The sequence below is a fragment of the Dreissena polymorpha genome, chromosome 3, assembly GCF_020536995.1.
Source record: "Dreissena polymorpha isolate Duluth1 chromosome 3, UMN_Dpol_1.0, whole genome shotgun sequence".
NCBI classification, from domain to species: domain Eukaryota; kingdom Metazoa; phylum Mollusca; class Bivalvia; order Myida; family Dreissenidae; genus Dreissena; species Dreissena polymorpha.
The window spans coordinates 111,334,492-111,348,755 of NC_068357.1; the positions used below are offsets into that span (position 1 = coordinate 111,334,492).

General features: G+C 33.5%; 1 protein-coding gene across 10 annotated transcripts in view; it reads right to left on the bottom strand.

The window, feature by feature from the left end:
• Positions 1 to 14,264, bottom strand: part of LOC127871026 (hemicentin-1-like) — a 71,742-nt gene that overhangs the window by 44,278 nt on the left and 13,200 nt on the right. For 8 of the 10 annotated variants that reach the window (XR_008045046.1, XR_008045047.1, XM_052413635.1 and 5 more), the window contains exon 2: positions 8,960 to 9,001. The exons of 1 other annotated variant lie outside the window; for it this stretch is intronic. Coding sequence is in view for 6 of the 9 variants with exons in the window: in XM_052413635.1 (XP_052269595.1) it covers positions 8,960 to 9,001 (42 nt within the window). In the remaining 3 variants the exon portion in view is untranslated. Of the gene's footprint in view, positions 1 to 8,959; positions 9,002 to 9,069; positions 9,145 to 14,264 lie in introns of all 10 variants that reach the window. One more of the 10 variants, XM_052413643.1, reaches the window with a different exon arrangement.

The window sequence follows — 14,264 nt, forward strand, 5'->3', positions numbered from 1 at the left end:
TGACCTTGACCTTCTTCCACTCAAGATGTGCAGCTCCATGAGATACAGATGCATGCCAAATCTGAAGTTTCTATCTTCAAAATTGCAAAAGTTATGGCAAATGTTAAAGTTTGCACAAACAAACAAAGCAACGAACCAACAAACCAACAGACAGGGCAAAAACAATATGTCCCCCACTATAGTGGCGGGGGACATAAAAAGGCCTCAAGGGATTATTTCTGAAAATAAAGAATGAATAATGCAGCATTCTGAGTTTTACACAATGTTCGTTGCTTGGATTCAACGGTTCGATGTTCAAATTTTGAGCGAGTAGTAAGTTTATTTGAAACAAGTGCAAGCTAATAACCTAGTTTGATGCCGACTCAACATCATGTTTACCCAAAACGAGATTTTGTTTTTTAATAGTCAGCGGCATCATATTTATGTCATCATCCTTATCAACAGAATCTCAATCATCGTCATATCATCATCATTATCATTATTGTCATAATCATCTTCATTAATATAACAGATGCACTAGTAAAATTCGCTTTCAATAGGTCAAAGCCCATACACATTTGAAAATGCATCCATGAATACTATGGTACATAGACAACGAAGATGAGTTGATGGTTGTGAAGATCCATATGATGACGGCTGTGATAATGGCGATGATGGTTTGTTTGTAATAACTTTTGCTAATGGTAATGATAAGAAGGACAAGTATACGCAGATAACAATACTTTGTACCAATCTATCCTACATTTGTGTTATGATCGCTAAAAACAAAAATCAGACACACTTAAGTGGGTCTTGTTGGTGACATTTGGACTTAGTCATCTGTATAACACCCACATGACGCCACGCGTGTTGAGCATTGCTCAGCATTGCACAAAACATACTATATACGAGTATTTGCGTTTAGACACACTATTTCTCAATCAACATTTCGAGAGTATTATCTTTATTTTATTGTTCATATTTGTTAAGTGACATACATGTATGCCAAATGTTTTTCAAAATCGAACAGCCTGTTTGAAATATTCGCTAGTCAATATTGCTGTTAACCTGAAACAAAATTCATTATGCTTGAGTTAAATCGAACATTAACATTTAAAAATTAGTGTGTGACAATAAGAGCAAATATGCATGAACACCTTATATTTAATTCCATTTAATGAATACATATGTTTCGTTTGCCTTTATGTTATCTTTGATTTTAATGTAAATTCAACAATTGATTACACACGATTTGCATGAATCGACTAAATGCATTTTCATTTAAATTAACCTGCATGCTCAAATAATCATAAATGAATGTTTGCGTTATGTTGCGCTTTCTTATAATCAAACGTCTCTTAACGATTATTTGAATGCTGACTCAAAATATCAGTTTTGTGGAAAACACATTGATGAGCTTAAAGCACAGTAATTTTTGGAAGAAATACAAATAGGGCCACGTAATATTTAAGCAACATGGTAATTAACATATGTCTATACGAAAGTTGCATATTCACTAGGACTAACCAGTTGCCCATAGATTGGTAACGCGTGTTTTTCGTAACATTAATTATGTTTTTCCCCCGCAATATCCAGTATAGTTAACCCGTTTTGAAGCAGTTCAATGTTTTGAGATTAAAAAACCCTTAAGCGTGGCATTTGTCCTTAAGCACTGTGTTCAAGATGGCATAGCAACCTAGTTGAGTTGATCAAATTACCTAGTTTCTAACTTACTCTATATAATGTTAGACAGCACGCAGAAGGCTATTTTGGCAGTAATTATAATCAAAACGAAATGTTAACATTGAATTCTGCACAAACAACAAGCGCTCACTGATTACTTATTTAAATAAGGAACAAGATAAGTATTGATGCAAAGCATCAAAGGGCGTCGGGAATTTCAGGGTAAAAGGCAGTCAATGAAGTTACATGGACCGTTTTTTTCTACTGTAAATATTAATATATTGGCCGATTATATTAAACAAAATAAAAAAAGATACTGGTCTAACTATTATCTATGATTGTGTGTTATAACCCCAAAATAACCATTATCTATGATGTTGTGTTATAACCCCAAATAACCATTATCTATGATTTTGTGTTGTAACCCCCAAATATTTCATAATTCATTTTATTTACATTGGTTTCCTTTTTTACTGGCATCCGTGAGCAATTTTCTTTAATGGAACAGAACTGTGTAGGTTTTAAAAAATCTGCTTCATCTTGTAAGCGTAACTTCATATTTTTCTCAACTTCAAGTGGAGATGATTCTGAACTTATTCTTACGTTGCTCATTTTCGATAGGGGTTGATAACTCATTGATATGAAAAAACTGTAAAAGATTTAATGTGTTTACGAACCCCCCCCCCCCCCCCCATCCTCACACACATATATTTCATGGGCATAATAAAAACAAAAACTGGTTACAATAAAACAGAATATTTATTTAAACTAAAATGTCTACATCAAAACAAAAAGTTAACATAGAACACAAATAAAATAATTTCATTCTACTGGGGCTCAAACCTTGGGCCTCTCACATGTGAAACGAGCGTGTAACCACTACACTACGGAACCGCTTGAAAAATCACCTTCCAACTAAGATATTAATAAGCTATTAATAGTCGGTTTAAATGTTAACTCGGAAGTTTAAACGCTGGATAGTGAGCGGGGTTAAAGGTCCATACCAAAGGGTCCATACCACTGGCAAGATACGGGTCAGGCCTGTGGCCTTCTTTATGTGGTTCTTTAAAAAAACCTGTAGGAGGACTTGATAGTAATGAGACCGGGGTGCTGTGATGGTGCTCTACATTGATAAGCGGCTGCTTCCTTTATCAAGACTCATTATTACAATTAGTAATACGTTTCGCGCTTTGCGCTCTATAGCGCCTTTATTAGACGCTAGGTGGTTGCTAGGATAGTTGAACAAAGAAGGTTTTAATGTGTTTACGAACCCCCCCCCCCACACTCGCTCACAAATATATTCCATGCGCATAATAAAAACAAAAAATGGTTACAATAAAACAGCATATTTATTTAAACTAAAATGTCTACATCAAAACAAAAAGTTGACATGGAACACAAATAAAATAATTTGATTCTACTTGGGCTTGAACCTTGGTCATTTCACATGTGAAGCCAGCGTGTAACCACTACACAACCGAACCGCTTAAAAAATCACCTTCTTACTAATATATTAAGGTAGTGGGAGCCTAATGGGTACTTTCCAGAAACACTCTTTGTTATTATTTCCACATAGTAAATTGTATATCACAACCAATTGTAAAATTTTAAAACTTTTTACCAGCCGGTTAACTGTTTATACTTGTATGAAAACACCTACCCCTTGACTCGGTTGGGCGTTTTCTATGGATTTACCCTATATCCAAAATATATAGTTTTTGTAACGGGATATACATATATTTTGACAATTAACTTAATAAACGTACTCGACTGATTTTATTAGTAGATACAAAATTAAAAATGTGTAATTGAAAGAGATGTCCAATAATATATGCACTTATCTGGATAAAATGGAAAATACGACAACAAATGGTTCCGTGACAATAAACTATAATTACGTTTTATGTCACTTGTAGTGTGATAAAATGCATATATTGTACATATTTATTTAACACAACATATTTTCTACACACTGAATGAATTTCAGGAAGTTTTAACGTTCCTATCTCAAGAAATTTTATTTTGAGTATGCCTACCCCAATTCATTTTCACGCAAGAAATTTAAGTATAAATTTGTATATCACTTCTTTTTGGGGGTTTTCTAGTTGCTTATTAAAAGCTACAGTTATAAACCATTACATGTGAAGAAATATAGCTAACTTTAAATTAATATTTATATAATAATACATTAACAAGAGCACCGCATAACGGGTGCCACGCTCGGCTGCGAAAGCTTGTCATACTTTTTTAGAGGTCACAGTGACCTTGACCTTTGACCTAGTGTGGCATATAAAACCCATCAAGGTGCATCTACATATGAAGTTTCAAAGTTGTAGGTGGAAGTACTGTGATGTAAGAGGCAAAGTAAAAGTTTTATATAAGAGGTCACAGTGACCTTGACCTTTGACCAAGTGACCAAAAAATGGGTGTGGTGTGTAGAACTCAAAAAGGTGCATGTACATATGAAGTTTCAAAGTTGTAGGTGGAAGCACTATGATATTAGAGGCAAAGTTAAAGTTTTATATTAGAGGTCACAGTGACCTTGACCTTTGACCTAGTGACTCAAAAATGGGAGTGGCGTGTAAAACTCATCAAGATGCATGTACAAATGAAGTTTCAAAGTTGTAGGTGGAAGCACTGTGATGTAAGAAGCAAAGTTAAAGTTTTATATTGGAGGTCTCAGTGACCTTGACCTTTGACCTAGTGACCAAAAAATGTGTGAGGCATGTAGAACTCATCAAGGTGCATGTACAAATGAAGTTTCAAAGTTGTAGGTGGAAGCACTATGCTGTTAGAGGAAAAGTTAAAGTTTTATATTAGAGGTCACGGTGACCTTGACCTTTGACCTAGTGACCCAAAAATGGGTATGGCGTGTAGAACTCATCAAGGTGCATGTACATATGAAATTTCAAAGTTGTAGGTGGAAGCACTATAATTTAGAGCCAATGTAAAGGTTTAAGCGCGACGCCGGACTGCGGACGGCGGACGACGAGGAGGCTATGACAATACCTCGGGTTTTCTCCAAAAACAGCCGAGCTAATAAGGATGTGATTAAGTATGATGATCTGAAATAATGTTAGTTAGTTATGTTGTCTAACGTACTGTACCATTAAACTTTGAAATAATTATATAAATACTATATTTAATGATTTTAACTATTCGACTGTTCTTTTGTAAATAAACAAGTTTAATAATTTGCTTTCTTAATTTAAACTTGCCCAAATGGTGGTGGTGGCATTGTTGATGATGTAAATTGCTACGAATTATATTTAATTCTGACAGAGTAAATACGACGTTATATCTAACTGTTCCAGATTTTAATAATAATGATAACCTTGATACAATTGTTATTTCTGACCACTTTATTTTTGAGAGTAATCAGTCTTGGATATTGGTTAACAAAACATCAAAATAAGCAGATACATATCTCGACTGATGGGTATTTATTGTGGGTTAATTAAATGTGTCAATCACGGCTACGCGTGTAGTTTTGCGAGTAAAAGAAAACAAAACAAGAAACAAAATTGTCGCAAAACCAGGTTTTCAACTTGAAAAAAAGTTTGAACAAGGGAGACGATTCCAAATGTGCATTGTTACTGATTGTTCCTAGTCACCCCCTTGTGTCAAATTTAATCTATTTTTAGTCGTGGCCACCTTGATTTCAATTTTCAATTTTAAAATCCCACAATGAATGACATAGTTATGGCCCGGACAAGATTATTTATGGCCATGTTTGACCTTTGAACTCAAAGTGTGACCTTGACGTTGCAGATATCGACTTAATTCTTTCGCATGACACACCGTCCAATGATGGTGAACAAATGTGCCAAATGATTTAACAAGAGCTGTAAAAAGACAGCGCGCTCGACTATTCGAGTGCTTGACAGTATAACGTAAGCCATCATGGGGACATTGTTCATATTCAATAAGGTCAGGGTAATATAGTCATATTCTAAGTGGAAGAGGACCATAATTGAATCATATTGATCGCTTATGTTTTCAAAAAGTTGTACATTATAGACGATTCTGATTTCAGACATATTTTCCACAATCTATTGAACATTTGTAAAGACATAAAAAAAATCTAATAAGATTTTATTTCAAGTTTGATAGCAATAGCTTGGTCGGGATGGTTGGACGGTTCTCCAAAAATAAAATAAATATTTGTGTTTGTTTCAGCGTTGTTTTCCTTTTTCAACTAGTACCGGGGAACGGTACCTTTCCCAAAGCCTACCGGATAATTCCCAATTTTATAACCGGACCTTTCCCAATCTCCATATCTACCGTTCCCAACGATCCGTGGTGCCGTTCCCAATCGCCAGTGGCTTTTATTTTCGCTGGAAATATCTTTTGAAATCGTCGAGCCATTCATTTTCGGCCATTGATTTTTTTGCTGGACATCGTATCGTAGAAAGTAAACAAAACTTTTTAAAGGGGCGCAACTCTAACCGTTGTGTAAAATGTGACTTGATTACATAACCGCGACGAGTGACTTGATTACATAACCTAGAACTCATCAAGGTGCATGTACATATGAAGTTTCAAAGTTGTAGGTGGAAGCACTTAAATTTTAGAGCCAATGTAAAGGTTTTAGCACGACGGCGGACGTCGGACGGCGGACGACGAAGAGGCTATGACAATACCTCGGAGTTTTCCCCGAAAACAGCCGAGCTAATAATACAATCTTAAGGTCACCTAAAGACAAAAGGCAACATATGAATACAGGCGCAGTTCACCACAAAATGTCAAAGTTGTCCCAATATTACGTAGCATAAAGATGTATAAGTTATCATGTTTCTTTAAACATGTAGCACAATAACATACAACTTATATTTTAATAAAAGCCGCCAGATTAATGACAACTAGATGTACATAATTTAGTATCAATATAAAGCTATTGCGTGATTTTGACTGGCTACGTTTCATTTGAAAGCCATATTATCTCGTTCCGTCACTTTTGGCACTGAAAAACTGACCGATTTTAGGGATCACTTCAGATAAAACATTTTTTTTGCGTTTGTTACTTTTAGTAGTCCCTCATTGTTTTTAGCAATTAAAGTATCCCTAAAGTCGTCCTCTCCGGAACTAGAAAATATGGCTTTCAAATGACACAAGGCCAGTCCATATCCCGCAATGTTTTCAGCTGTTTGGTCGCTTTAGAGTTCCTCTATGTAACAGCACGTCTAACAATCTAATGTTCTTTGCCTTTAAGACTTTTCATGACTTAAACAAACTGAATTATGGATTGCAGTACCAGTAAAGATGTGGGCAATATTGTCAGTAATTATACATGTTTTAAGTAAAGATCCCAGTACTTTAACATCATCAGGAGCACTGTGAGCGTTGCAGGTTGCCTGGAGAAGACGTTCACTAGATCTTCCTGTTTGTGTGACTGTCCAGGATACGATTTTTGAAAACCGGCAAAGAGTCAACAAAACTGCTTACACAATTACAAAACGTTTCATAACAGTGTGTGTTCTGCAATGCACTAACCAAAACCGGAAAATCAAACCTGCGCCCATTATGAGCAATAAAAATAGCTCTGGGAAACTTTGCAAGCCACATCATACAATCATGTAGAGAAGTTTTAATTGATACACTATCAACACTTCCACCATTTACACGAATTATGCCATGATCATCAACAGAGATGTCAATCACTTTCTGAGCTACGGAAGAAATTGTCACTGTTGTCTTCACATATGTCGAGAACTTAAAACCCGTCTTCAACTGCACAGCAGCAATCTGAGTAATATCATAATTCCCCTTTAAGTTTCATTTTGACGCATAATATGATCGTTGGTTATGAGAAAAATTAATTTCAATTGAAAATGATAAGAACATGAAAACGAAATAATGCCGTAGGTACTTAATAATGACGTCACAATGTTTTTTCATAGAATCCATTCGTATCATCATTAAATTATTAAATAACATGAATGAGCAATCGATTGGATTTAACAACACAAATGCGAAACTAAATTTCAAAACTGAATGTGATGGACACCGGAATGTTTCCTTATATATTACACGATAAACAAATATTCACTGGTCGGAAAATGTGTAAGAAGTCCAAAGATAAATGTAAATTGTACAATGATTAAACATTGATAGAAATGGCAGGTTAAAAAATGAAGACATGCATACCTGTTCCAAGCTTGGTATTGACGTCAAAGCATGGCGTTCCCCTAAGCAACACGGTTGACTTTTCTACAGTCATGGTTTTCACAAAAAACGAACAAATAACCACTGAGGCCATTTTGTAGTTCGCCAACAATGTTATATATTGTCAAAGGAATGGGACACAGATTACAAAACTGACCATACTGTAATTTGTTTAGCAAAACCTCTAGCTCAACGAGTCAATAAATCTTCCTCCATCCTCCCACCCACTTCGGCTTACTCTTTTCACGCCATTTAGCAAATGCGAATAGCTTTTACGTGAGTAATTTTCACACGAATCGCCATCGCAGAGCTCGGTAAATGAATAATTGTTATCGTACACAACGTTGTCGATCGGTGTTTGCTTCTTTTTCCATTTTGCAAATCGCTCGCTTTTATTTCACACTTTCATTTTGCTAAGAAAATGTCAACAACCGTGACGTCATGAACACAAACATTATATGAAACGAATTAATTTGACTTATATCTGTATTGTGTAGTCATTAAATCTTAAAGAGATAAGCAAGTTTAACTCTTAAATAATAAAATACAAATTTATTTCGTGTAATTAGTTTTATTTCCGGACTTTACCGTAGATATCGCTTATAGCCGAAACGCTTTCCGCTATTGTTAGAAAAAACACAAAATAAATATATTTTGATTATGTCTTGTGTTTATACACAACCATAAAGTTTCGCGTATTTGTCAAGTCCCTGTGATCTTTCCCCTGTGATCAGTTATTAATTAAAAAATTAGCTTTGCAATATTGGCAATGTATATTGTAATAAATATAATAGGCACAAATGCAGTACTTATTTACACTAATTTACACAAAAAATCACCACTATGCAAGATATTCTTAAAACAAAAATATATACATTGATCCGTAAAATAACTTCTCCACCCATAAGAAAAAAAATGCATTACATACTAGTCGCGCACTCCAGTGCGACGCCAATAAGAAACACATGCGAATTCCTTAATCAAGCTAAACATATTCGACATAAGGCTTTAAAAAAAAACCCCACACTATTCTTAGTTAAATCAAACAAAATAACTAGAACACATTTTCTTTAAGTATTACGATACGATATGTTTCTATTTCGCGCGTGTATAGGATTTTTTTTAACCTTACCGTCATTTTCTACTTCAAATACTGACTTCATATCCACCAAACCTACAACATATAATTATAATATAAAAATGCATTCTAGTAACTTTCAATATATTTGTTATTATTTATACCCGAGTCCCATTTCCGCTGTTGAAAAAGGGAAACAGAAACCAGCTCCTTTGTCCTTATTCAAGCCAAATCAGGAACTAGAAAAAAAAAATCTTTATTTAAAGAAGATAGACTTGTTAAGAAATACATCAGATGAAATTACATTATATGCAATTTATATAATACATTTCTTATATTCAACAAGGTCTTCTAACAAGATACAATTTACAACAAATACATCATCTTGAGCAATAAGAACAAAACATAAAGAATCATATGCATGCACATATAATGATATATATTATAATTTAAAACAAATGACAGACATAAAACTACAATAACCATCTATGCAAGAACAGTATTTAAACATTAAACTAATGTTATTTACTAAAACAACATGAAGCATGTTCAGTTTATTTCATAAAGTGTGGAAGAAAGATAAGCTTTTAATTTTTTCTTAAATGTAATTAAATTGTTTGTTTGACGTATATATTGGGGTAACGAATTCCAAATTGTTTTGCTAGAAAATTCAAACGATTGTTTGAAATAGTTTGTTTTGGGTATTCGCACTAGCTTTAAATCCCCCTTTTCGCAAGATCGCAAGTTATAGTGATTATTTTGTGAAGGTGTCAAAAGGTCACGTATGTATGTTGGGGTTTGATTGTGAAATGCCTTAAATACAATAACTGACGTGAAATAGTGATTACGCTGTTCGAAAGTCAACCATTTTAAATAGTGTTTTTGAATTAGTGTTGTACTTTTTATTTAAAATATGTGCACCACAACGCTTTTGTATTTTGACTATTCTATTAATTTCCGTTTTGGCCGCTGAACTCCAGGTAACGCATGCGTAGTCGGATATAGGTAAGATATAACCATTATAGAAGAGCTTACGCATTTCAAGGGTTAGATATGGTTTTATATTTTGCAAAAGAAACATTCGTGATGACATTTTTGATATATTGAATATATTAAAGCTTGGAAAAGCATCTGGCAGCGATGGTATTAGTAAAAGTATGCTAAAACATACATCTAAAACGGTATGTGTTCCCATTAGTATATTGTTTAATATGTCTTTATATTAATGTCAATTTCCAAAATTATGGAAAAACAATATCTAATTACCTTGTTTAAGAAAGGCGATACACATGATTGCAGTAATTACCGTCCTGTTTTACTACTCTCGTGTGTTGGTAAAGTATTTGAAAGAGTATTATTAAAACATTTCATTTTTCTAACTTTATGTTGGCTTACGATCTATTTCATAGTTCTGAAAAATACAATTTTATACATCTGTTCAAAACACGATTACAAGATTGTTATCTTCAAGTATGGAAATCAAAAATTGACAATTCTCCTTAAGCATTGCATTATAGATTTTTTTAAACTGATTTGTACTGTGAACCATATCTGAATATCAATATGTCTTTTGTTTTAAGGAAAACTTTGTCAAGTTTTCGTTGCTCAGCGCATGATCTCATGATTGAGAAAGGTCGACATTTATCAATAGATAGACATTTAAGATTGTGTCCATTATGTGTAAAAAATAATCTAAGCGTAGTTGAAGATGAATATCATTTCTTTTTTGAATGTAATGAATACGAAACATTTAGGCAAACATTCTCTAAACCTGACTGGTTAAGAAACCGATCTCATCAAATGTTTTATTCTATCTCATGCTTAAAAGATGAACATAATATAATAAGGATTGCTAAGTTTTTGCAAAAGTCGCTTGTGAGAAGAAAAGAAATTTTAAACATACATACTTGAATATATTTTTGTAATGCTCGATCTAACATTTTAATCATGTGTATCATTTCAGAAACTTTTTTCTTTTTTGCCTAAATGTTTCTAAAATGTATGATTATATGATTATGTATCACTCTGCCTGATATATCTTGTAAATGCTGTATTTTGGGCCGGTGGCCTATATTACTTAATAGAAATGTCTATGTCTATGTCTATGAAACAGGATTTCGGGTCATAGCGCTGTCTATCAACTGTTAGAAATGTAAGACTCTGTAAAAATCTGAATGAAAAGAAATAAACTTGTCTTGTTTTGTGTTCGATAGAGTGTGGAACAGAGGTCTTATTCACAAACTTGAAGCGTATTGTTTTAAACATGAATAACTATGGCTTACTTAATATATCTCAAACAGGTCACAACCAGGTCTTATTAAAGATACCATCTCTGACAGTAAGCCTATTAAAGCAGGTGTACCCCAGGGTCCTGTATTATTCTTTATCTACATTAATGATATATCTGAAAATCTTGATAGTCTTACTAGACTATTTGCTGACGACACTTCTCTTGCGTATGCTTCTAAAGACATTTCCGAAATAACCGCAATTATTAACTCTTACCTTGACAAGTTAAACTGTTGGTCAGGCAATGGCTTATGTCTTTAAATCCAAATTAAACTGAATTCAATTTTGTGTCGAACACCTTATCTTGAGACGCATTAAAACTCTAATTTCCAAATACCGTGTTATCATCATCAAACAACCATAAACATGTTGGGGTTAAATTGAGTTCAAATGCGAAATTGTCGTACGATGTAAATACTGTTTGTGATTCATGTTCAAAAATAAATTAATTTTCTTCAAAAACTTAAGTTTATACTATCGAAAAGCAACATACTTACAATCTATAGAACCTTTATTCTTCCAAGTTTTTCGAGTATGCAAGTAAAGTTTGGGACGATTGTACTGAATATGAAAGCAATAGGCTTAAAAACTTAATTGGAAGTTGCTAGAATTGCTTGTAGGTTACCCCTCTTCTGAAGTTAAGAGAACTTATATACAGAATCTGGTGTTGGGCCCTTAGCCTCGAGGAAAAAAATGAAAAAGCTAGTAACGTTCTATTAAATTCACTTTAAAGTGACATTGGACGCATCTAACTGTATATGCTATGTTTAAAGGTGTTTATCGCAACCGTTGTTTTTTTGGTGTTTTCACTTCATATACACTTATATTTGTTAATGCAACATCAACATACTACAACAATATCCCGGAGAGAGACAAATAATGCATTCGAATATAAACCGTACTTTCGTTTGACAAGTGACGACAGAAATGATTCGTTTTCCTGCAATGATATCTATTCATACGACACACGAACACTAACTCCGATCCTAATATAAAGACAGTTCCGCTGGGCTTTGAGGACTGAGGCAGTCATGTAAAATATCGAATATAATATACATGTTTTGATAAACAACTGTAAGCAAGATGAGTTGCAGATAATTGGTCAGTTACCATATTTTAACTAACTTGTTTGACCTGCTAATTCTTTTGAGCTCAATTCAACAGTGAAAAATGCCCAACATTTCACTAATTTCGATTAACATCATACAGTAATTCGTATTTTCCATCTACAATAAAATTTTGGAATGACCTTAATATAGACACAAGAGAAAAACCATCAATCTCGTCTCTCAGATCAGCGATAACCCCACAGTCATCTGTGTGCCCAAACTACTATAATATAGGCAGTAGAAAAGTAAACATTGCTCACACTAGACTTTTCGGAAGTAATTTATACTGCGATCTTTATAGATCAAATCGTATCGTTAATCCATCTTGTTATTGCTGAGCTCCTTGTGAAAATGAGTGGCATTACTTTTTTAAATGTTTAAAATGTGTACCCTTAAGGGGATTCACAATAAGCAAATTGAACCATAACCGTTTCTTAAGTTTCGCTATGTTGTGAACCCAACATGTCTTCGAATTTTAATGACATGGTGTTTAGAACGGTACAGGTTCAAAAAGACTGTTAATTGTGTATGCAATTATTATTAGAAGATAACTCTTATCAATAACTTAAAAATTAATTGTTTACCTACTTTCATGTTTAGTAATTTTTTTATATGTTACACTAACTGATTGTTTATGACCTAAAAAAATGTATTTAGCAATTTATGTTATACAATAATCTGGGAGAGGGATTCAGATATTATTGCAAAAACTTGTAATCCTATACCATGCATATTTCATGCAATAAATATGTTTAAGCTAACCAACCTTCATATACATGTACATTTACAATGCTTTGTTATATATGTAGGGCACGTTAGTTATATAATTTTATGCTGAAGGAAAAAAAAAGATTATTCATTATTTTGCCTAAATAAGGAAAAAGAAACTGGTTCCTTATTCAGTCGCGCAAAGAAAATGTTAAATAAGTAAAAACAATTATGTTGAAATGTACTAGATTTAATGTTTATTTCACATAAAGGTTCAAAATTGAATAGGGTTTAAGTTTCATAGAAGTGAAGTTAGTATTCGACGTAGAAAATGTCGGTTCGGTTTAAAAGAGAAATCCAAGAGCGAGGGAGAAACATCGATATGTATCGTGATACATACAGTGTATTCTTGCTATTTGGTTTTGGTTAATTTAAACAATGTATTTATTATTTTTCTTAAAACAATTTATTAAATACGTTAAATAAATTAGTTTGAATAATGTCTATGGAAATGTTCCTCGTTCTTTATTCGAATAAGAAACTAGGGAAAGGGAACCAATTTAATCTAAAAAAAACAAGGTAGCATTACTGCGTACGCGTTTTATAATACATTACGATATTACACTGAAGATTGACATTTACTGTCTGTGAATTGATGTTTAAGAGACAGAAAATAATGATGGAATAAAAATATAAATGTTTTATTGACGTTATGGAAGGACAAGGTTGATGAACATTGCCATTCTCATTCCTTCCGCTTTGTATGGGCATGCACAATAATTAAATACAATGCATGCTTAATGTTAGAAAGTAGAAAAAAATGTTCACAAAATTAATTATAAATAATATTTTGCTCCTCCCATTCCCCAAATGCTGACCAATATATACTACCCTTTCCTTCAATTTTGTTATTGGAAAGGTACTACAATCCTTTAGTTAACTGTACGATGCAAATTATACTTCAATCGTTTACTTGTCATTAATCAACAGGATGAATGTATTGCAGCTGTTCGCTATTCATTTAAGAGGGCACTGTAGCATCGCGTTTTGGTGTAAACCAAACTTTTTTCAACGCGACAGAGCGTCGAAATAGTGCATACATATGGTCAATAGCACTCCCGCTGATCTATGTTACAATGAGAGGTGCGTCTGTACGAAAACGCGATACGGCGTCATAACTACAACGGTTACAGCGTCTTGACAGTTATAGACATACACACGCGTTTAAACAGGTAAATTCTTTGTTTAAACTT